General features: G+C 33.9%; 4 protein-coding genes across 6 annotated transcripts in view; 1 reads left to right on the top strand and 3 right to left on the bottom strand.

Moving 5' to 3' along the window:
* Positions 1–332, bottom strand: part of meso18E — a 140386-nt gene extending 140054 nt beyond the window's left edge. Inside the window, exon 1 of the mRNA XM_075300418.1 lies at positions 208–332. The gene's annotated coding sequence lies outside the window, so the exon portion shown is untranslated. The remainder of the gene's footprint in view (positions 1–207) is intronic.
* Positions 333–627: 295 nt separating this feature from the next.
* On the top strand, positions 628–3538 carry LOC142231575 (Golgi resident protein GCP60). The gene is made up of 4 exons (XM_075302210.1): positions 628–989; positions 1057–1484; positions 2302–2712; positions 2834–3538. Exons 1-4 carry the CDS (start codon positions 908–910, stop codon positions 3251–3253), a joined length of 1341 nt encoding a protein of 446 aa, XP_075158325.1. The 5' UTR covers positions 628–907; the 3' UTR covers positions 3254–3538.
* Positions 3337–5558, bottom strand: Tcs4 (Threonyl-carbamoyl synthesis 4). Its single transcript, XM_075302211.1, has 4 exons — positions 5288–5558; positions 4752–4885; positions 4054–4515; positions 3337–3984 (listed from the first exon to the last, which is right to left on the bottom strand). The coding sequence occupies exons 1-4, from the start codon at positions 5470–5472 to the stop codon at positions 3545–3547; spliced, it is 1221 nt and encodes a 406-aa protein (XP_075158326.1). The 5' UTR covers positions 5473–5558; the 3' UTR covers positions 3337–3544.
* A 2953-nt stretch (positions 5559–8511) lies between these two features.
* On the bottom strand, positions 8512–15172 carry Cdc42 (Cell division cycle 42). 3 transcript variants are annotated; one of them, XM_075302212.1, is made up of 4 exons: positions 15024–15172; positions 10887–11187; positions 9153–9350; positions 8512–9086 (listed from the first exon to the last, which is right to left on the bottom strand). In XM_075302212.1, exons 2-4 carry the CDS (start codon positions 11172–11174, stop codon positions 8997–8999), a joined length of 576 nt encoding a protein of 191 aa, XP_075158327.1. In that variant the 5' UTR covers positions 11175–11187; positions 15024–15172; the 3' UTR covers positions 8512–8996. The 3 variants fall into 3 exon arrangements, with proteins under 3 accessions (XP_075158327.1, XP_075158328.1, XP_075158329.1); XM_075302213.1 differs by lacking the exon at positions 15024–15172 and adding an exon at positions 14662–14798; XM_075302214.1 differs by lacking the exon at positions 15024–15172 and adding an exon at positions 14109–14264.
* Positions 15173–21166: the final 5994 nt, after the last annotated feature.

The raw sequence follows: 21166 nt of genomic DNA, 5'->3' as shown, positions 1-21166 counted from the left end.
TCGATCGTTAAAAATTCTGACAAATTCGTCTGTTAAATTCAAACAAATATTAAGATTTGGTATTTAATTGACAATTTGCACATATATATGAGAGATACATCTAAAATCAATTCCATAAACACATCTTGAACCAAATATTTTGAGTTGAAAGATCAACTAATTTCTCAAATATGTACAGAAATAATAATGAAAATTCCAATAACTTACCTAATGGAAATGTTGGTTTGTTGTTTAAATATTTGATAAAATATGAACGAGTTCTTTTCTTTCTACATTTCACATTTTTAACCTTTTTATTCATCGTGAATCGTAATTATGCTACATTCACGCGCGCAACTCTGGTGTCCAATTCCTTACGAACGTTTTTATATTTGGTTAATTTTCGTTCTCGGACAGCTGATAGTGTTGCCCAACTTATTCAAGAAAATGTCAAATGATTTTTAATAAGAGAAACACGGCTGAAAAACTACTGCAATTTTATGTCAGTTGTAGTCCACTTGCAATACACACAAACCTTTGAAAATATGTTGTATGCAAAACTTATTCAAAATTTTTATTTTATCGTTATTATTTAAAAGAATAAATACAATAACAACAAACTGCTATAAATTTTCTTGAGTATTGGCAACACTACTTGTGTCTGCCAGCCTGACAGGAAATAAGCAACAACAGTTACTAGAAATATTAAGTGGAGTAACATAAGTTCCGAGTTCCAATCGTTGTAACTTCACAACTAAAACTGGTTTTATTGTCATCATCATAGTTTGCCAAATTACCTTAGCTAATTTCGTTCGTCTATTATTTGTTATCCACATTATGACGATCCAACCGCAATAGGTTTTTGTGTCGAGGTGTAAAATATATTTATATTAAAAAAATCTGAAAACACACAAAAAAAGACAAAATAATGGATAAAAATGTAGAGGAACTAGAAAAATGGGGTTTCCCATTACTAGAGCTTTATAGAATGGCCCTACAGTTCTACAAACGTAAGTAAACAAAACCCAAGTATGTATGGAGGGTGTGTATATAATAACACATCATATTCCATTGCAGAAAACTCTGGAAAAGCAATTCATTTGTCATACGAGGACAATCTAAAACTAATTGCATTTAAGCAACAAGCTTCATGTGGTCCTTTCGATCCCAAGGATGCTCCCGAGTTGGGTGTACTTGATGTTATAGGCAAAGATCGCCGCCTACACTGGCAAATGTTGGGGGACATTTCAAGAGAACAAGCTATGGAGGGCTTTATTGATTTGTTGGAGTCAATGTGTAGTTCGTTCCGCCCATACATAGAAGCTGTACGGAAAAATCGTGACGAGACTCTTAAAGAAGAATTAAAACGTATGGAACAGGAAAAGCTAGAAAAAGAGCAAAGAGAACGGGAACAGCAAGAGCTCTTGGAGGAAGGATACAAAGAAGAAATGCAAAGACGGCAATTACAGGATGCACTAAATAAACAAACATATCAACAGTTTAAGGTATGTTGAAGAATATGAATACCGACAATAAACACATATCAACTGTGTATGCGTGGTCGCCTGTTATTGTTTATTGTGCATGCGGCACTTCATTGAATTGGGTCAACATATTAACCGCATTTGACAATGCGGGGTTAGTTGCGGTAAATTATTAATGTAGGTAACCCACATTGTCCAAGTAATTCTGTTACATATTACATTCTAAAGTTTTTGATTGAAGTATTCGTATGTTAACATATCATTCGAATCATCTAACATATTAATATTGAGGTCGCTCCATTGATTTACACTGGACAGTGTGGTATGTTGCTATAGGTATGTATATATACGTTTGCATAATACCTTAAAATGTGTGGTATTGTTTGCTACAAGTAAACTCCAAATTTCAAAATTCTTGTCCCTTCCACCAAGTGTTATAACAGTGAAACATGTCCTTAATAGAGGTAGAAGACTAGTTAAAATATCAATAAACTCTTTTTATTGAATAAAAAAAAACATAAAAGTTGAAAGCCAATATGCTCGGCAGATAAAAAAAAAGTCTGTTGACAAAGAAAGTCTCGTTGTATCGAGTTTGTAAAATGACCATTGTGAAGCCCTTCCTTACCAGCATGGTCGGTAGGTGACCATGAATAACACATAATCCCTTTGGGAATTTTAATGATAATCTGAAAAATCGGCTGATCGTTCAGTTTTTTCTCTTTAAACTAGGAGACTTCTTCGGGATCATCACATATATATCTTTGATAGAGCCATAAAATAATGATTTATTATATTACTATAATGATTTCAAGGAGTATCTATTTATTTCTTCATTTAGACCTATGCCGAAAAACAATTTCCTGGTAATCCAGAGCAACAAGCTGTTCTCATACATCAACTACAACAGGAGCACTATCATCAATATATGCAACAATTGCATATGCAAAATCATAACGCTGATAATTCCACTAATAATAATATGACGAAAAAAGATAGTAACGACGTTGAAGGAGGGACACAGACAAACAGTGATGATTTGACAAAAGATATAGCTAAACTATCTATTGATGGCCAACAGCAACATGATGATAACCCACACCTACAAAACCCTAACGAGGATGATGATGATTATGTACTGATACAACCAGCAAAAATTTGGACTAGGCCAGATATTGAAGAGTTCAAAATTGAAGTTTCTGCTGGAGATGGAGATGGTGTTATAACAATAGGACATGGAGACACTGTAACGGTAAATATACCATGGAATGGGGCAGCTGAAAGTAAAAAAAATACTGTTACTGTTAATTTATTTATAATTCATCGTGGAATTCCCAATTTATTTATTTTGTGTTTTAATATTCCTTTTGTAGGTCCGCGTGCCAACAAATCTTAATGGCAAGTCCATATTTTGGGAATTTGCAACCGATAACTACGATATTGGTTTTGGCATCTATTTTGAATGGAGCAAGCCTGTATCTCAAGAAGTAACTGTCCATGTAAGTGACAGTGACGATGATGATGAATTTATGGATGAAGGCGACTATCTATCGACCAACGAAGACTTGGAATGTGGATCCTTGGCCAATGATCGTATGAATTTGGCAAATAATTCTCCTGTAAAACCACCAATTTCAATAATTGTCCCCATTTACCGACGTGAATGCTTCAATGAAGTATACGTGGGCTCTCACACATATCCCGGTGAGGGTGTTTATCTTTTAAAATTTGATAATAGCTATAGCATATGGCGTTCCAAAAAGCTATATTATCGTGTTTACTATGAACGTTAAAAATGTATTTCGCCCATTAGATTTTAAGCCCATACCTATCATTTTTTTTTTGTAACTCGTGCATTATAATTCCAATATTACTATTATTATTATTATTGAATAATATTTATTATAATATTTTATAAATTATATAACGACAGAATGCAAACGAATGCAAAATTTTTGATGAAAGTGTCCCCTCAACTGTAACCATAAAAAATAAAATTTTTCATTATTATCGTTCATAGTTGGCTCTTGTAAGTACGATTCTGTAGAACACAAAAATAAATATTAGCCAAAAATTAACCAGTGTCAACTTCTTAAGGGTTTAATCCATTTGCATTTGATATTGGCCTCTGCAACATCACGTAACAATGACTCACCCAACGTGGCCTTTCCTTGTATATCAATATTATAATAGTCTTTTCTTAGACATTTCTCATTGTGCATAATTTGTTCAATGCCATTCCAAGCTATCATTACACCATTATCTGAACAATATTTTTTCGATGGCCGGTATGTTGAGCATTCATACTGAGCAGCCAAATGAGATATATCATTAAAAATTACATCATTATTGGCTACTCCACCTGATACCACAACAGATCTAGCTGCAGTCTCTTTAAATAGCTGACGTTCTATACAGAATTCTAATGCTCTTTGAGTGCGATTCATAAGGTGACGCGAAACAGCATTGAGAAGACCAAGACAAAAGTCCGGATAATTACTAATAACAGAATCTGGATGACAACCTGTAAAATTTAAAGGGATTTATATATTTCGTATCTAAAAATCTATCATCTATTTTTTTGAATTCTCACCTTCTTTTAATTCTTGGCGTTTTATTGCCCGAAAAGAATTATTCTTAATGCCAGCAAAACTAAAATTACAATCTCTCATTCGGGCCAAAGGTAAGGGAAATTCAAATGCATTTGGATTTTGTGACATTTTAGCCACATTTTCAACAATTTGTCCTCCACTCCATTTTTGATACGCTGGATTAATGTACAACCGTAGTCTTCTTACTATTTTGTCAAACGCTTCACCTGGTGCATCATCTAAACTTTCGCCTAATAGAAAAAACGTATCGGGGTCCTGAACAAAACATAACTGGGAATGGCCCCCGCTTATCAGAAGGCAAAGAAATGGATAGGGAATATCGTGTTCCATCCTTGCTTGCAAAGCATGCGCTTTCATATGATGAACAGGAACCAATGGTTTATTATAGGTACGAGCTATATAACGTGCAAAACGCAACCCCACCATAAGACTGAGTGGTAGACCTGAAAAAAGTAGTGAGTGGCAAAAAAGGTAGGGCATAATGGAAAACTTTGGATAATGAGGACGAGTGTATACAAAAACTATTAAACATTACTTAAATGACATATCTTATTATTATTTATGAATAGGTAGTTGATACAATGGGTTGTCTGATAAGTAGTTATCGTAGCCGATTTGCCTCTTTGAGCGTTTATTAAGTAATTTCCTCCACTATAATTCGAACTAAACGTCAACCTACCTGGCCTAGTTGTGACCGCAATAGCATCAATTTGTTCCGGTTTTAAATTTGCTTCCTCCAGACAACGTTCATATACGCTTGCGATTTTCGATCTATGTAAATCCTGTGCCCGAGGTGGTATTATTCCACCGTATCTGAAAATATTTAACAATGAAAGGAAACGAACTTTAGCACTTGACGATATTATAATAAGGAAATACCCATACTACAGATACAGACGGGACTAAATGATCTACATACTTTTATAATTCCAAATGTGAAATATATGGGGCATATAGTAATATGTCGAACAATGTTTGGGAAATATATTGGAGCTTTGTCTGGATCGATTTGATAGATATTTTTTGTTGAGGTTATTCTTTTGAAATATGTAAAAAACAAATAAAACAACTTTACAAGACAGATCGTTTACCATTGCTTACATACTTTTTTCTTTGGGTGTAAGATAAACCCCTTCACAAATTAACGATATAACATACCGCCAAATAGAATTTATTCAGATTCAAAATAATAATGATAAATAATTAATAGCTTACCTTATATGAAAACTTTGCTGAGAATTCAAAACATTCGCCAAAACCGTGTTATTGTTATCTTTTCTTTCTACAATAGCTATGCCGGTATCATCACATGAAGTCTCAATTCCCATTACGGTAAGTGTACGACGTGCGGAATATAGAAATACACTTTTTGTAGTAACACCCTTAAAGCTTTGATACATTTTTTCTAATTCAAAAATTTTAATCTAAATACTTAAATTCAAATATCCAACCCCAACATACGAATAAATATTACGAAATGTTTGCATACAGCTGTTAAATGTAAACATAAGTGTTATTGACAGTTCACCAGTGTGGCCAACTCTTTACATTTTTTTATGAGCACATGTTCCAGTAGCACATGAAAATATATCGTTCATCTGCGTAAAAGCATAGTGTGTAAACCAGAGAATGAAGCCGCTGAGTCGCGCCGCCGATTTTAGCCGCCGCCGACTAGTTTTTACCAGTCGAAGCCGTCGCCGAATTTGTCGACTCATCTCGACTCAAAGTTAGCCGCCAATTAATCAAAAATATTGATTTGAATCAGAAAAAATTATTAATAATGGTTGCATTTTTTGTCAAAATGTTAAACTTTCCACCCAAAATCCGCCCGTATCAAGTTGCTATATATTCTGCAAAAATTTGGCTCAGAACATTTGAATTAAATGTAAATGTGATTGTAAGATAAGTTGTACAACTAATCTCATTACCATTCGGATAACATCAAATTGATTTTATTATGGATAATTGTCCGCCGCCGATAAGACAAATTTATGTCGACTTAGCCGTCAAGCCGCCGCCGCCGGAGGCAAAAAATTAGTATCAGCCGCCGCCGACAAAAATGGGTCGGCTTCATTCTCTGGTGTAAACATAAACAATACGATAGGCGACGAAACAAATAAAAAAACCTTGTCGCAAAATGTCCTATTGTCTTGTTTCCGAGTGTTTTTCATGTCTATATAGACTGATTTTCAATATTCAACATTGAAGTTGAATAATTGTTGAGATATTTAAGGAAAAACGAAATTTCACGTGGCCAGGCAATGCCTAATGGTGAGTTCAAAAATTTGATAAGCTATTTAGATTTCTATTAGAGATTGAATGCCGTAATTAGCACCTTGAGAGCATACTTTACCGTTGAGAATTTCAAAAAAGTGGTGTAAATTCGTAAAATAAGGAGTCACAATGATAAAAACAATAAACAAAATTTTTTTTTTTGATGAAAAATATGAATTTTATATTTTTTACGAAATTGAATATAAATTAAACTAAAAACATTTTTTCTCTATTGCCTTGAAAAATCAATCTTTGGACGTAACAGTTAGATACTATAGAACATTTTCTATGGATATTTTCAGGCGGCACAATTGTTTGCTTGAAAAATTATGGGTTGTGAAGCAAAGATGCTCATAATAACAGTATTGGGAACATATATTAATAGCCTGTTTCTGTATGTCGAATGAGCTCTATCGATCGACTGAAATGCATAGAAACAGCTGATTTTTGGTTATAAATTCAGCTGTTTATCTCCATTTCAGTCTATCGATAGAGCTCGTTCGACATACAGAAATAGGCTCTAATAAATCAACGATCACATCCATATTACTGGGATTCAGGATAAACATTTAAAATATATATTATACTAAAAGTAAATAATTCGAAAATGAGCACATTATGGTAAAAAGTTGGCATATAAAAAGTATTGCATTTAGAGGCATAACAAAAAAGTCTCAACAAACGAGTCAATGCATAAAAAACGAAATGTGACAAATTTGACATAAAAATGTAATGGCGTTTTCTTTTCTTGTAAAAAATGCGCACTTTTTTTGCATTTTGCCCGGAAATGTACTTTTTAGGTTCTTTTCTAAAAAAACAGGCAAAAGTGCGAAAAGGCTTCGAATTCTGTTGTGAAAATATCGCCACGCATAGGGGCAAATTACGGGCATTTTCAGCACTGCCAACAAACGAGAGTGCTGCGATTGCCCTGTTTCCTTCCTTGAATTCTTTTCTGCCCGCTGAAATGATAGCATTTTTTTAGGTTGCTGGTAACATTTTAAAAATGCGCATTCTGTACAGACAAAATGAAGGCAAAGCACTTTTTTCAGAAAAGAAAACACCATAACACTGCCCATGGCTGAATGTTCCCAAAATTCCCAGCGAAATATTTGCCTACTTTAAGGTGTCGACATTGAAATTCAGTCATAAGTATACACAAATTTATTACTGGAAACGTAATTATTTCTTGCTGTATATCAACTATATATGTATATGGGTGTCGAAAGTAGTGTCCAGCAAATTAACGATATAAATGTATTAATGAGAAATTAGCAAAAATATTTGCATACTTTAAGGTGCCGACATTGAAATTCAGTCATAAGTATACACAAATTTATTACTGGAAACGTAATTATTTCTTGCTGTATATCAACTATATATGTATATGGGTGTCGAAAGTAGTGTCCAGCAAATTAACGATATAAATGTATTAATGGGAAATTAGCAAAAATATGGGAAAATTATATCATTTGATGGCTCAAAGCTAACAAACTGGCATCAGAACGAACCATTAAAATTAGAACAAACCATTCAAATTAGACAAATCAAATGAACAATTTAATTTTTAAATTTTAGGTTTTTATTGTTTTTGCTTTTTATACTTTTATTATATCTGAAATCAATAGTTACAATGTCTAGAACTAAAATATAATGTAAAAATTGATAATTGTATATATAAAAATATGTTTTTTCGCTTTTGTTTAATATTATTAATGATTAATATATATTTATATATTTCTTGTTTTAAATAAAAAATGCATTAGTTCAGTGTGACGAACCAGAAATCATTTTGTTTCGGTTTATTTTGTTTTTCTATTTTATGCACTTTTTGTGTTTTGAATGATTAATAAAAAAATATTTCTTTGTGGTTTAACTTAACGCTTATACACGCAATTTAAAAGCGCAAAAATTAAATTTGAAAAAAAAAGAACGCCAGAGGGGAGAAGGAAAAAGAGCTTTGTATATATGTAAGTGTATACATTATGGGTGTGTATATATGTTTGTAATAATTAAATGACTGATGTTATTATGTATTTGTTTTAACAATAAGTTTTCTTTAATAGCAAAACTGTGTAGGCTTCATTTTTTTGTTTTGTTTTGTTAAATAAAAATTGCTCCTCTTATTATAGATTTATCAATGACAAATAAATCATTTAAATGTTGCGTTTTTTATTATTGCAATTGCTGTTATTTATTCATTTCAATGTTATAGGAGATAAATTATTGGTACCACCATTTAGGAGTGTGTGTGTGTTTTTTTTTATATGTACGAATTTTGATAATTTGTAGTGTTTCTAAAAATAGATATTTTTTAACATTACGTATTATAATGTTGGTGTTAATTAAACCACTGTTTTTTTTAGGACTATCAAAGATTCTCATTGCAAATGATTATTGTGTGTATGTGTGTTGTAGGTTATCTACAGCTGGTTTCAATATTACTTATACAAAAAGTTAGACATATTCCAGTATAATAATCTCCTGCTTGCTGTTCATTTTCAAAATTTAATTATCAAATTATGACGCTTTCAAATTACATTTTTCTTTTTTTGTTTATTTTTAAATCCAATAGTTGGGTTTTGTTATGCTTTAGAATTTATGATTGCGTGTATCTTGTGTTATTTTCAATAAATTATAATACACATAAAAATTATAAGAATCTGCACTTCTTTTTCTTGGCGGGTTCTGGTGGTTCCAATGCAGCTAAAATTGCTTCATCGAATACATTTTTAAGTCCTTTCTAAATATTTCAATAAAAACGATATTAATAACCCCCTGGCAGGGAATATGTTTTTCCGTATCTTACCTGTGTTAATGCAGAGCATTCAACATATTTAACTGCTTTCAATTCTTTAGCCAATTTCTCTCCCATTTCAATACCAATGGGCTTCTGTTTATTCTTGGCTAGTTTCTCCAATGTACTGGTTTCATCACGCAAATCTATTTGTGTTCCGACCAACAGAAAGGGTGTCTTTTGGGCATGATGCTGTATTTCCGGCACCCACTAAAATAAGAATGATATGTCGTAATGTAAGTAAATAATAATAATATATATTTTTATAAAATTAAAAACTAATATTAAAAAATAAATAAATAAATAAAAATTTTACTAGATCTAGACATTTACAGAAATACAATTATTAGAATAATCTGTTGCCTAACATATTCGAATAAATTTTCTGATTCATAAGGATCTGTGTATGGGTTTGGCCTACTAAACTGTCGAAGAACGTTTTCATCAGAACTGGACTAGACTTGTAACTGTACCGAACTGATTATCTAAGTGAGCCTGAAGTAACAGACTATCTCTGCAACCCAATCTATAGCCATTGAATTATTTATTAGACAACAACCTACAATTTTGGATCTTTATGGACAATTCCAATTTAAAATGAAGCTCGCATGAAAACTTAACGTAACGAAATTGAGACTAATAGACTATATAAAATTATGGACCTATGGGAAAATTTCAAATAGTTCAAGAAATCAAATTCTGAGTGCGGTGTGGTATAAAGAAATCAATTAATATTTCAAAAATGGCGCAATATCGCTTTGTGTAAATCGCGATTACCATGTTTACATGATATTGCCAAAAAAAAAACAATATATTAAAACAAAAAAAAAAAATAAATAAAATAAAAAACAAGTCTAGCAAATAATATAACAATATTATTAGTACATATTTATAGTAGCCATTTGCGAGTAGTAATCAATTCCTAATTATCAGTTAATTTTTTGTTTTGTTGCGTTTTTATATACATATATCAAATTGTTTTTGTAGCGTAGTCTACATATTGTAGTTCCCAACGCTGTTTAACCTAAGATATATACTTAGTATTAAGGTGTAACTATATGTCAAGTTTATGCAGTCCTAGTTAGTTTTTATTAAATATAAAACAAAAATTAGAAATCAAATATAAAATAACTCAAATATATAAGTTCGAGGATTAAAAATTGTTAACATAAAAATATATAATATTTAAAATATTAAATTTTTAGTTGCAAATAATTAAACTTATTGGTTAATAACCTGCGTTAGTAGGCATTTGAGAGTAGTAATCAATTCCTAAATTTTTATATTTATATATCAAATTGTTTTTGTTACGTAGTCTACATATAGTAGTAAGATATATACTTAGTATTAAGGTGTAATTATATGTCAAGTTTTTGCAGTCCTTGATTGTAGTCCTAATTATTTTTATAATTTTTTTTAAGTAAATTTAATGTAATTCTTTATTTTGAGTATCCCTGTAACCGTATATGGCCATTTCGGCTTGGTTGTAAAATCAGTTAAACAAATAAAAAATAAATAGATAAAAAAGCTAAGATAAACATAAAACCCCTTAGAAACCATTTGAATAAGGCTGAAGTAATATTTTTTTTTGTTCCAATACTTAGAAAATATTTTAAATTTCTATGAATTATTAGTTTATGCTCATTTTCCAAAAAGTCTAACGCAAAAAAAAACTTGACTTTTTCACATTTCTCTCTTCAAGACTTTGGTTAGGTTTAACATTTAAAAGTTGAATATTCGACTTACCTTTTCTTTGACATTTTCAAATGAACTGGGACTAACGACTGAGAAACACACCAAAAATACATCTGTTTGTGGGTATGATAATGGACGTAAGCGATCATAATCCTCCTGCCCAGCTGTATCAAAAAGACCCAATGTGTATGGCTCACCACCAATCATGACGGTGACTGCATAATTATCGAAGACGGTGGGTACATATTCCGAAGGGAATTTATTGGTTGTGTAGGAGATAAGCAGACACGTCTTACCCACAGCACCGTCACCAACAACAACACATTTTATAGTCTGCATTGTTTTTTGTTAGCTGCAAATAAAATGGAATATAAAACTTTTATTGTTAGTAAAAAAACAACAATATAAGCAATTTTGAACGGGAAGCTGCCATGAAACTCGCTAAAACGAAATTTATCGAAATGTACTCCTGGAGTATTACAGGGAAAAATCCAATAGCAAATTCTAGCCCAGTACTAGTACCCATCCTCTTGTTACAAAAGTACGAAACCGGTTTCAGTGTGAGATACTAAGACATTTTGCAAGAAAAAAAATAATAATATATATATAATGATGAATAAAGACAACTGTTGCACATTCGCTATTGATATCGCAGATTTTATATAGCCTGGAGATTTTCTCTGGCACTAATGAGAATTTTGTATTGACTATGTATACACGGTGCGTCGAAGGGACCATGTTTCTGGGTACGTTAAGAAGTTTTTGGGTTGTTCTTTTACTGCCTTTGTGAATATTCGTTTACTTCGACTATTATATTGTACTATAAAAAGTGGAATCCCTGCAGAACTTTACCGTAGCTTTACCTTTAGTAGATCTACTCGCAATCCTCAAATATTTATTCCGAGAATTCGGAATTTAGTTTATGCGAAATCTTTTGTTGTGAGAATAGCGAGTTGCTGGAACTATTTACCACATTATCTACGCATTTTTTCCCATACGAATAATGTTTTCCGTCTTAGGTTAGTTGAACATTACAATACCTTATCATCATAATATATGGATATCTGAGCACGAACTATCTGGACCTTTTATTATTAGTTCTTGTAGATTCATATCTAGAAATTTTAGGTGCTGTTACTTGTTTGTTGTTGGTTGGGGAACCAAAACTGAATCTCACTTATTGATTTATTTATATATAAATTTATATATATATATTTTTTTTTTGTTATACAAGGAATTGTGATTTTATATTACTTAGGTATATAGTTGTTTTGTAAAACGTTATTGGCCAATAGGCTTTTGTATTATAATAAATAAATAAATAAATAAGCAATTTTGGACAAGAGGATGTCATAAGGATCGCTAAAACGAAATTCTAAAAGTACTCCTGGAGTATTACAGAGAAAATCCAATACCAAATTCTAGCCCATGTACAACAAGTAAAAAATTTCAGTACCCATCCTTTTGTTACAAAAGTACGAAACCGGTAGCAGAGTGTGATACTAAGAGATTTTGCAAAACGCGCTAGGGGTCCATCTCGTTTCCATCTTGATCTTATATATTTTAAATCTTTCTTAGAATAGGGGATATGTTATTGGTTTGTAAATTTTGGATTCAATTACGTCACGTCGGATGTGTTTTCCTTCCTTTTCAAATTAAATTAGGTATTCAATCGTATTATTCGAAAATTATTTAATCGTAATATAGTCCGTTGTCCTTATGTAATGTATCATCGCTAAGATCGTGTACTCTTCTTATAAAATTTGTAGCCGTATTCAATATGATTCGTCTAGGATGTTTTGAGTTAAAATGTATCAATCTTCCTGTAGCTGTTGGATTTTGATACCTGTTAATTTTTTATAACATTTTCGTCCCTTAGAATTATAGTATCTAAGTATTGTAACTTGTTGTCCTCTTCTGTTTCCATCGTAAATTGAATTTGTCTATCAAATAAATTTAAAGCTGATAAAGTAGTCTGAGCGTCATTTTTATTCAAAATACAGAACAGATCTTCTATATATTTTGTGATCAATTTTTCCATCGCTGCGTCCATGAGTACGTCCATCACAATATCGGCGATAATCGATGAGGCTGGTGATCCCATTGGCATTCCTTTTCTCTGTTCATACACCTTGTCATCACACACAAAATATTTTGAGTCCTTGATACAAAAAGGTTAAAATTTCTATGAAAATATCCATCGGTATCTTTGTGTATCGTTAGGTCGAACGAAATCATTATTTGTCATCAATCTAAATGTTACTGGTTTTATTCTTAAAATCAATTGAGTCCTTCACATCATATTTGGAATCTTTCGTCAAATTTTTCAAAATATTCATAAAATATTTTGATAGTTCATAAAAGGGAAAATTTATAAAAGATCATATTGGTCTTACAGGGACTCCTTCCTTATGAATCTTCAGAAGTCCATAAATTCGTGGGGCGTTAGCAGTTTTACTTATTAGTTTACACTTTTCGGTTTTATCAATAACGTTCATTTTGTATAATTCCTGTGCCAGCTTGTTATTTTTTGTCTAGAGTGTCGATGTCGTATCTCTTTGCACAATGTTATCCCTTGTGACATTAGTGGTGTGGGTATAATCATGGGCAAAAGAAAAGTATACCAGATTTCTTGGTATTCAGTTCAATAGATTGGGTTCTTGGGCCTGAAATAATACTGATTATATTAAAATACAAATACATCCCTCCCATAAAATCCAGACGAACAACAGTTCTATGCTAAATTTTACCATAATATCCCCACTATTGACGACAATACCGTGGTTATAACAGTTCGACCAAAAAGGATCGTCTTCGATTTTCAGGAGTGTCTATCGCTATATGTTGTCGCAAGGAAATATTTTGACGCCATCATAGGGTTTAGGGTATAGAAAGATAGGTTTTAGAATCTTATCAAAACATATCAAGGTTGCAATGGCGAATGGAGAAAGCTGCTGTATATCAGAATTTGTGGCCGCCCACTTCACGCAAACTAATCAACGCTTATTCGGCATATGATGTATTTGGAATAAACGATTTATGACTCTTGCCTTTTATTTGGTATTTATTAACATTTCCAGCTTTTTTCCACTTCCTTCCTACAATTTAAAATTCATTGTAACGAAAACTACAACAACTAAAGTTATGAGACTTGCATACTTGATTTCTCCATAACAATTGTATGCTGCTTAGTCTCCAACATTTACCCATATACTCATATATTGATATATGTAATAATAATAATGTAAATAAAAATGCATCCACTATACATACGATATCAATTTTTATTGTTTTTTGCTGGGAGGGCGCGACAGCTTTGCCCAAAAACAAATACAGCGCGTGATAGCAGCAGAAGATAAAGAGTGAAAATTCAGCGTACAAAGACGCAATTGATCGACATTGGGTAGGTTTTGTTTTTCCAAAGCCACCCCAATAGCACTAGAGAAACGAAGTTGCTAACGATTTTGCACTGTGATCGATAGACGTCTCCTCCAATTATGACTCAGACATACACACAACATTGACGCCACCACGTCCGTAGGGAAAAAACTACATGATAATGTGATAAGAAGTAGAATAGCGAATTGAAGCACAAAAACAAATCTATAAAAAAAATATTAAGGTAACCAACAAACGAACAAACAAGAATTAGCGAAAATTTGAAGTTACCAATAATGCTACATTTCGACGGGTTGTCAACCATAGGTTTCCAAACCTGTTTTAAGGAATTTAGCACAAGAATATTCCAAACATTTACACTGTCCCTCATAAAGACAAAACTAATATTTAATAAAAAAAGTAATATATAGTTCTATTAATTGATTACTTAGTTATTTAAATGCCAAAAAGGCAAAGCTGCACAATTTACTATTAATACCAAAAGACAAGAAACCAAGTCGAGTTTTTAGAAAAATGTAGGCGAACGGTTTTCCCACTCCATTTACACCATCAGTTCTTTGTTGACTGCTTCGCCGCCGACTTCATTATTAATGCCGCCGACGTTTACTTCGCTGCCATGATTCTTTTTTTCATTGCTCATGATGTCTCAATTTTTCACTTTAGAATTTTCTCTTTTTTGCGTCACTATTTTATTTATTTGCTGTTGTTTTTTTTATAGTTTGTTACCTTCACTATTTGTTTTTTATAGTGTTCACTTCAAAGTAGCATATATTGTATTAATTTACTTACTTTTTTTAATAAGAAATATGGGTTGGGCAAATAGTCGTATTCACAATAAAAAATTCCTTCCTCTTCTATGAATTGTGCTGAGAAAATGCCGATTATTCAAGTACCGGTCTTGATTACTGATTACTTTTCCCAGTATTCATTAGATGCTACTCAATTATTTGGATTCAAAAGTCTATCTAAATAAGGGCATCCAAGTACACGTCACTCACAATAAAGCTTTATTGTGAATAATCTCTATTTTTGTATACGGTACTGTTTTCGGGGTTCGTAGTTTAATATCGGGCTTATTTTTCATTATCTAATAAATAATATAGACAAAATTTAAGCCAATATTGTGTGGCATAATGGCTTTAAATTACAAAATTAAGCAAATAAATGAAATGAAAACAAATGTTTAAAAAAGTAATTATGACACCCCTGTCAGCATTTCAAAGTTCCATTTCATCCTCATCGCTACCACAGACTCGTAAGTGACACTGCAACAATCGCCAGCTGTGATGGGGGAAGCATATGAAAAAGTATGAAATGTACATGAAAGTATGTTGCCATCACTATTGTTACAAGAGTCATTTTATATTTTGTCAAACACCAAGCGCAACTAGCTTCTTATAATTTATTTAAATAAAATCGATAATGAAGTGCTGAAAACATTCGCCTAAAATTGTAAAAGGGATATTGGTGAACAATTTTTGACTTTCCAAATGGAATAAAGTGATTGTTTTTCTAATTTTTTACAGACACGCTGCCTTCATCGAGTATAAAAACACTGGCTGATAGACGCTGCAACATGTAACATGCCACTTGTAATCAACATCATTCTATTATTAATGAAGGGCTCTTATTGGCGACGTTCTAAATTTATTAAAAAAGACACGTAATAATTGCACTATTGCGATACTTTTTGTTGTGTGTGTTCCAGAGCTGCAAATTGGTGCCAATCCAATTCAATTCACGTCTAGGCTCTCGTTGTCCTCTTGATCGGCGGTTTCGTGGTACGCAGAAATCTCTACCAGCTTCGCTTCAGCCCTCGTGGAGTCCTTGCCGACCACTAGAACAATTCTACGCCACTCAACAAAAATAAAAAAAAACACAAGCGTACCACTTTCTAATTTGTTTGGGTCATGTGCATCCTATGGTGTATATTTTTCTTCGAAGTAAATAAATACATCGGGATTCAGGTGTTGTTTGAACCCCAGTCAGCCCTCCCTATGGGTGGCTTAAGAACCAACCCCCTTGGACCACTCATATAAGCATGAGGGCCCCCGAAAATACCACAACCCTGGTCCAATCTACATTACCTCATATTCGCTTAATTAGAAATCATTGCATATCAATTCAAATTACAATACATTAGAATTCATTTATTTCGAAAAGAAACATTGGTCGCCAATTGAGTTCAGAGTAATAAAAAAAAAATATTCATATCAAACTTTTATGCTATTAGTAACTAATATATATCTAGGGTAATAACAAAAGGTTCGCTGATGGATGGGGTTCTATCCCACTATGAGACCCATATATACACTGCTGAGTAAAATAACGATTTCCATTTCGAAATCAGAAAGAACTTATTTCGCGTTTAGAGGTCCTGCCAGTGAATTAGAATTCCAACCAATAATTACAAATTAGGTGGTATGTATATCACGTTTGAGCTTAAACAATATCGGGTCAAAATTCAAGTATAGGGGTAATCAATTCTTCATCGATTTATAATAACAATATATCCTATCTTAAAACGTAACAATATTATTAGAAATAAGATACACGAAGTAAAAGCTTATAAATATGACACGCTATTATTTTTTCCTTCCAATGTGTATTACACCGAGGGTGATTCAGAATGTTGGGGAACAAGTGAGATGAAAAGTAAACAGAAAATAACAAGAAAACTCATCCAATTCGCCTAAATCGATCGACTTTTGCTACTACGGTTGACTCTTAGACTTTAGTTAAACACGTTGTCTTACTTTTAGGAACCCAAGTACTGATGGTTATACACACTCAAAGTAAAAATGTAATACTAAATATCTTAATTAAATCCTGGTCGAAAATATTTAATTTTTGTACCACCATATGCGAGAATAAACTTGTGTCTATCAATTCAATCAAAAATCCTGACCACTTAAAGCGGATGTCTTTGGTAATTTAATGAGTATGGGAAACTAAATCGCAGCATTTGCATTCACCAACTTACGATAATAAATTTAAAATGTTTCCTTGCTTAAATAATCACTTGTATCAATCTTACGTACTACATTCGAATCTCTATATACTTATATATACAGACAAATTACTTACTGTAACCTAAGTGTACATACGGTTTACAACGATCATACAGACCGTACAGATGTTGATGAATCGGTGACGTCAATGTATTGTATAAAGTCCTAGCTTTGATTCCGTTACGTAGGATTCGCTTCTGGGTCGCACCCACAGGTGACGCTTCGTATACTCCCGAATCTCGGTTTTCGTCCTACCTGGTTTAAAATGTACCCAGCAATAAGTCTGGTCCGGAATCGGAGTACTCCAACCAACGCTGATAAATGATGGCAATGTTGTCTTGTAGACGCGAAGGTTCATCAAATCACGTACACCACGTGTCCTATCCGTCAAGGGTGGGGGTAGAATGACCGTTATTCGAGATCACCCACAGTCTGTGCGGAGCCCCACTTGGCGATCACAAATTTACAAAATTGCCACTTCTTCAAATTTAGGCTCTACCCTTATGTACAATGGGATATGACTGATCAGACCTTGCAACCTCTGCCGCGCGGCTAACGTTCCGCATGAACCTTTCCAAGAAAGGGGAGTGAGCTTCCAAAGCCCTCTTGATTACCTCCCACCAATGGAGTCCCTCGACGAAGACTCGCCCGAGTATACCAAGCAAATTTAACCTGGAGTTGGCTGCAAGTAGCCGGCAGTAGGGCACCCTTCTCAATCTCGTGCCTTCAGCAGTAGATATTCTCCAGCACACTCGTAATTGATAGTCGCTTCACCAATATAGAAAAGCCGCTCCAATATCGCCACGTGATTAACTCCAAAAAAATCAAAATCTTATTTTCGGCCTCTTTTCCGTGGTTGCGACCTACCTCAACCAATTCTTCTTCTTGGAAAAAAAAAACTACTTCCCGCCACTTGACAGAAACGTCAATTCCTTCCAACCATTTCCCACCGTCTCTGTCTAACCACTATCGGGTGTGCCTTGTCTACACTCTCGATTAACTCCACTACGGGCGGTATATGATATGTAATCGAGGTAGCGACAGTTGAGTCACCTAAGCGTACCGTACCGAACGGCAATATCGACTGGTGGGTGTTGACATAACAAACCCGATCAGTTGTCACGCTAGTCGTGGTCAACTGTATCGGGAAGTCAACAACAACCCTCAAATCACGACATCGTTGATTCCATACATTCCGCGTCGGAAATCTCCGCCAACAAGGTACAATAACATAGTCCTCACATCCATTAGGACAACCAATAAAAAAAAATGCACTATTTGTTGGAATATTTTCCCTAAATCCGATTAGCGCCAACCAGCCATACCGACGAAAGTCTCCTCCAGTCAGAAAACGCGTTGCCGCTCTTGTCAATTCAAAGCGACGGAACCAACCCTTCGCATTCTATCCCATAAGACCCAACTTGCAGAAGTACACTCCCAAGGAATAGCAATCACCTTCAAGTTCCGCTATCGCCCTAGGTGGGGAAGAACCGCGACCCTGTATTTACAAAGGCCGGGCTTAATAATAAACATGCGTCGGCACCCCGTTCACACTGAGTTTAAGATCGCCCGCCGCTCTATTGTGCCTCACTAACCCAGCACCAATACTTCTGTGTTAAGTCATCCGATTACTTATTGATTACCACAGCACTAGCTGTTTACATCGGCATCCATCTTGCAGAAAGTATAAATTGTCAAAACAATTCGCAAAACTGCGCTCCAAGAGAAATTAAAATTTCGGAAAATACTAGTTGAACCAATATTCGTTGACTCTGCCGAATATTGGTCAATATCGTTGACAGACCCTGTGTCCCATACGAGCTCTCTAGACCTCATATCTATAACAGCACAGCCTAGCCACAACGTTGCCGCGCAGCAGCCACCCCAACTCTAAATGAAAGCCACTATCTACCCGGATAAGAGCACAGCCACGGCCAAAACAAGCCCCGCAAATAACAAAATATTCCAACATTTCGCAGATCACCCTTCCTGATGCAACGCCCGGAAACGCCTTTCGGCATAGGGTTAGGAAGGACTGACCCCCAAAGGAATGCAAAAGAATGCCATCGGTAGCCTACCTTGGTTCTTCCACTGGAGTGTATTATGGTGTCATATATTCGTACGTAATGAAATGTTGATGTACTAGTACAACCATTATGATCAAGTGAAATGAAATATATATATATATGAGATGCTACATAGTTGAAAATATTTCGATAATTGTATAGTAGTATTTGGAATGGTAATTGTATAGTAGTAAGGCTGGCGGTGGTTCCAGGTTAATTAATTCCAGGTCCTTGTGTATGAGTGCTCAATTGATTGTGTGCAACTAGTAAACACCATTTTGAGGAGAACACTTACATTCATTGTAAGTATATCGTCTCCGTTGAATCCCATATAAATAGTGTGCGAGCCTGCGTTGCAATTTTTTGCAGGTACCATTTCAACCACCAAAAATCTAATGAAAATTTAGCGTTTTAGGTGTTGGTTTCATATTTTTTTTTTGAAATTTTAACCCCACTATTCGAATATGCACAAGAAGTTGAAATTTAGGATTGAGCTATATAAGAATATGGACCGATATGGACCACATTTTTCACATAAAACTATGGATACGACGTAATGACAATTGCATGAGAATTCGCTAATCTATAGTATTATCTCCAGTAGGGTCTTCAAGGGCAAAGCCAGTAGAACCTAATGCGTGACCGTTGTGGTCCTTAATCTCCTCTAAGTGAATCCCGACGATTGATGTCATCTAGAATTGACTTTAAAATTCGATCTTTTCAAAAAGTCTATTTTCTCAAATCTAAAAAAAAAACCGTTGAAAAGTCGACTTTTTTGATTACTATGACAGGCCCTAAATCATGTCAGTCATTTCTGTTTTATTTCACTATTTAAATGTACAACAATAAACTCTATGTACAACAATAAGCTAAGTTTTAAATCATTCTCCTTCGCAATTAAAAATTTGGTCCGCGTGAGAAAATTCTGGTCCGATTTTGGACAAAATCTGATCCAAAGTAAAATCTCGTTGTGACAACGCTGATGCGATCATGTAAGAATACAACATCGTCCGCTCAAACTTTATTCTAATCTACTCAGCATAAGTAGATGCATAGACAAGTCGGCGGCGGAATATCGTCACTTACCGCACAGGCACTGGGCTATACATAATATAAAATTGAACGTAAAATGTATATTACCATTAACATAATCCATTACTTCTGCGATTCCTAGGCTTGAGTCATTGTTCTTCCGAAACGCCAACATTCAAATGGCCTATGTTACAATCAACGAAATGACTCTGAATTGAATCGAGAGAAAAGATCGTATAGAAAACTGTGTATCCGGGTAAAATTTCGATAGTTACTTGCAGCCTCAATTGGATCGACTATGCCGCGGTCGTTAGAGAATACATAAACTATACATCTAGGTAATGTACACCAAATCGAATTCCATACAGGTTGAGGCCACGGATAAAACATGGATTAACTAATCGCTTGAAATCGGTTTAAATGGCTTATGACGATCTCGATTGAAAGAAAAAGAAAGATGTACCTTCACGAAATTGATCGCACAATATGAAGGACACCGTGTCCCTATTAATATTACGAATTAACAATAAATCCGGCATAACACTACCATCCGAGCGAAAATTCAATGAAGGACAAAGTAGTATAACACCAAGGCAATAAATTTCTCGCGAATCGAAAACACCCCTAATTATATAGTCCATATTCATAATTCCGATTATAATGCCGAACATCTCGTAACTTTTGGAACACCAATATATATCTGACCCATAAATATTTGGCCTCAATCCATTCACTGCAACACTACAGGATATGTGAGACCATAAAAAAAAATCCAAAAAAAAATTCCTTCGGATTATTTTGAATTAATGGTGATAACAAGGCC

This window comes from Haematobia irritans, chromosome 3, assembly GCF_050003625.1.
Source record: "Haematobia irritans isolate KBUSLIRL chromosome 3, ASM5000362v1, whole genome shotgun sequence".
NCBI lineage: Eukaryota > Metazoa > Arthropoda > Insecta > Diptera > Muscidae > Haematobia > Haematobia irritans.
This window is presented reverse-complemented; position numbering and strand designations above follow the sequence as displayed.